Here is a 3,832-nt window from a genome sequence, read left to right on the forward strand (position 1 = left end):
CCTCACCCAGTGGAGTCGACGTTAGCATAGTATGAAGAAGGGGCTGGAAATAACTTTCTATGAAACATTTCATTTCAACGTAAAATCTAAGATTAAATGTAGAGGGAGGAGGATTCAATAGATGATTTTAACAGTGGTTTAAACTTTAAGCAACCCCAGTCTTTTTTCTTCTTCTTCTTCTTCTCCCTACCCAGGACCCCACCCCTTAATGGATGCTCAGCTAACTGCTTTTGCTAGGTCTCTTTGTCTGAAGGATGCAAACAGTCTGTAGATGCTAGGGGAAAAATAGGCTGGGGAAAGATTACCTCATCCCATGTCGCCTGCACCAATCACCACTCTCCTGTCGTGGCTTCTCTGGGCAGACTGAGGGGTCTGGACCAACAGGAAAAGGCCCCGGCCCATCCCCATGGTGACCGAGTTGTATATAGGGAGCTGCATCCGCCCATGTGCCGCAGGTTCTCTTACATCGACCGCATAAGAGTCGCGCTGTAAGAAGCAACAACCTCCCTCTCCTTCTCCACCTTCTCCTTGGAACCGGGAAGCAGCAACCATGGTAAGAATGTGCTTCCTAGGGCTCTTTGTGGGCCACCGGGAAAAGCCTTAAACTCTCTACTTTCGTGACCTCTTCGGGCAGAGGTAGCCTTAAGCTTTGAGAGGTTTAGGTTTTGTCTCCCTCACATCGGGAAGGCCCGGCAGCCGCAGTGCGGGAGAGATGTGTGCGCACCGTGCGCGACGATGCGCAGGAACAAAGGGAGGTTTTGTTACCAGGGTCCAGCTGGGCGCCGCGGCCTATCGGTCGGCGCTGAAAATGTCCAAGCCTGGGAAAGGCGATCGTGGCGTCGTCTGCTCGGCTTTGTGTGTGTGCACCGTGTCCGTGTTACTCGAAGAGACTTTTCTTCCTCGCGTCTCCCTGGAGAACCGGGAGAGGAGGAATCGTCCAAAAGAACTGGGTGTGAGAGCTGTGGGAAAGGACAGGGACAAAGTAGAACTGTTGGGCATTATAAAAAGAACCCTCAATGGTTCGCTGGTATTTTAGAAATATAATCGTGTATGAAAGAAGGAGAAAACCATTTGTTTTTTTAGTTGGTTTCTGTTTGAGCCCTTGGCAGCTAGCGCAAGGGCGGCACAGGGGAGGAGTTGTTTGTTTCTCGCTGCTCCGGCGCTGGAGCCTCTGGGCGGGGCTCGCCCTCACTAAACCTCCTCTGTCAGAGACTTTTAATAAAGCATTTAGGCATTGCGTAACTGTAGGCGTAAAAAAAAAATAATTTTTTTTGCTCACTGTTAAAACTTCCATGACATATTCTCCCTTCCCCCTCCCTTGAGGAGCAAAATCCGAGTTCACTTGACAAGCTCTTTGGTGGTGACTGTGAGGTGTGGTGTGAGAGGGATGTATGTGCTTTTGGACTGTGATTCTGCGAGAAAGCCCTTTAATGAGCCAGTTTACCTTTATGCACATGTCCCTGGTTAACGCCCTGCCCGCCCCCCGCCCCCACCCCCGTGTCAGTGACTAGACAATGGAAGTTGTAGCCTTAAAGAATGAAAGGAAGAAAATCTCTATTGAATGTGATGTAGAGAATCTCAGAATAAAATGCTGTTTTGTTGCATTAAAATATTTCAGTATCCTCCCAGTGAGCTTTTATTCTTTGTTTGATAGCTTCTCATGTGATACTTGTTTCCAATTTAAGAATTGCTGTTTTAAGGATACTAATAATTTTTCAGTGTTTTGCAGTGGAGAAGATTCTCGAGAAAAAATTGTTTCATGAAACTGCTGCAGACAAAGAAGATTTATATCTGTATCCAGCTGCCTTTTGTTCTAGTGCCTCTTCATTAATTCACTTCAGTTCAGACAAACCGTCCCAGGCTAGGTCAGAGGAGGAAAACTGGCAAAACAGCACAATGAGATCATGTGGGCAGTTGCTGGAAATAGAGCTTGATCTGTTAAATAATGTAGAAGATAGTACAGGTTAGCACCAGATGCAGCAAATACAGCAATGCAGGAGGGAGACCTTCTAACCTCCTATTATTGATGGATTCTGCAGACTGACTGCGGAAGGGTGTGGCTTCTAGCCTCAGCTGCAGTGCAAATGTCCATGTTGAATACTAAGTCCAATGGAGAAAAAATTTTTTTCTCTTTAAGGAAGAAATTAAGTTAATTCAAATTAATTTATCATCCAACTTAATTTGCTTCAAATGTTTCTTTCAAATACTTGTTGAAAATATAGAAAATTTTCTACTTAAGCACAGCTGTAAGAACAATGGTGATGCAGCATGTGCTAAATGGGCCATAGGTGCATTAGTATTCAGACCACACCCATCTGCAACATGTGTAGCTGCTATTCTTTAATAATTTACATTAATCTTAGAGATACAAATTCAAATAACTTTTAAGAATGTATCGCTAAGAATGTTTTAAGTGACTTACTGAAACTTCAAAACGCTAATACAACCAAATTTGACATTTCCCCCGCTCTTTCCTTTCCCACAGCGTGAGTGCATCTCCATCCACGTTGGCCAGGCTGGTGTCCAGATTGGCAATGCCTGCTGGGAGCTCTACTGTCTGGAGCACGGCATCCAGCCTGATGGCCAGATGCCAAGTGACAAGACCATTGGGGGAGGAGATGACTCCTTCAACACCTTCTTCAGTGAGACTGGTGCTGGCAAGCATGTGCCCAGGGCGGTCTTTGTAGACCTGGAACCCACAGTCATTGGTGAGTTGAACTCATAGTTCAAGTGAGGTCCTAGGACACTCCTACTGGTGCCTCCTGGGGTTAAAAAAAGGTTGTGCAGATTGATAATGATGTGTGGCCACTTTATTTTCCTTTCACAGATGAAGTTCGCACTGGCACCTACCGCCAGCTCTTCCACCCTGAGCAGCTCATCACAGGCAAGGAGGACGCTGCCAACAACTATGCCCGTGGGCACTACACCATCGGCAAGGAGATCATTGACTTGGTTCTGGACCGGATTAGAAAATTGGTATGTTTATTCTTTTTTTTTTTTTAAGATTTTAATCAAAGTTTATCGAGAACTTGGATTTTCATTCATTCATTTTTGCACATTTTCCTCCGTTCCCCCACCATGTTTATTCTTAAAACAAAGTACACTGATATACATTGGCAAAAAATATGAAATAAATGCTGTTTTTTACTAACAGAAATAGAGAATGATATTCTATTGTTAAATTAGATTTTTTTCCCCCACTCCCATTTAGAATTTTTTAATGACAAGCTATTTGGTGTTATTTTATAAATATTAATGATGATGCTTTTCATGCACTCATGCTAAGTAATTCCAGGTAGGTCTAGGGTTTTAGTCTTGTTTGATGTCAAAAGATAATTTAAATCCTCAAAGACATATAGAAAAAGAAAATAAATGTTTGATGATTGTATCATAAACAGCAATAATTATCTTTTCTTTGTTCTCTTTCTTCCCAGGCTGACCAATGCACAGGTCTCCAGGGCTTCTTGGTTTTCCATAGCTTCGGTGGGGGAACCGGTTCTGGCTTCACATCCCTGCTGATGGAGCGCCTATCTGTTGATTATGGCAAGAAGTCCAAACTGGAGTTCTCCATTTACCCAGCCCCCCAGGTTTCCACAGCTGTGGTCGAGCCCTACAACTCCATTCTCACTACCCACACCACCCTGGAGCACTCAGATTGTGCCTTCATGGTAGACAATGAGGCCATCTATGACATCTGCCGCAGAAACCTTGATATTGAACGCCCAACCTACACTAACCTGAATAGGTTAATAGGTCAAATTGTGTCCTCTATCACTGCTTCCCTCAGATTTGATGGTGCCCTGAATGTCGATCTGACAGAATTCCAGACCAA

General features: G+C 44.3%; 1 protein-coding gene across 1 annotated transcript in view; it reads left to right on the forward strand.

The window, feature by feature from the left end:
- Nucleotides 1–481: 481 nt before the first annotated feature.
- TUBA1B (tubulin, alpha 1b) overlaps nucleotides 482–3,832 on the forward strand; it is a 61,967-nt gene continuing 58,616 nt past the window's right edge. Inside the window, exons 1-2 of the mRNA XM_006902474.1 lie at nucleotides 482–553; nucleotides 2,486–2,708. Of these exons, the coding sequence (XP_006902536.1) occupies nucleotides 551–553; nucleotides 2,486–2,708 (226 nt within the window). The 5' untranslated portion in view covers nucleotides 482–550. The remainder of the gene's footprint in view (nucleotides 554–2,485; nucleotides 2,709–3,832) is intronic.

This window comes from Elephantulus edwardii, unplaced genomic scaffold (genome assembly GCF_000299155.1).
Source record: "Elephantulus edwardii isolate Elephantulus edwardi_28Jun2011 unplaced genomic scaffold, EleEdw1.0 scaffold00418, whole genome shotgun sequence".
Lineage (NCBI taxonomy): Eukaryota > Metazoa > Chordata > Mammalia > Macroscelidea > Macroscelididae > Elephantulus > Elephantulus edwardii.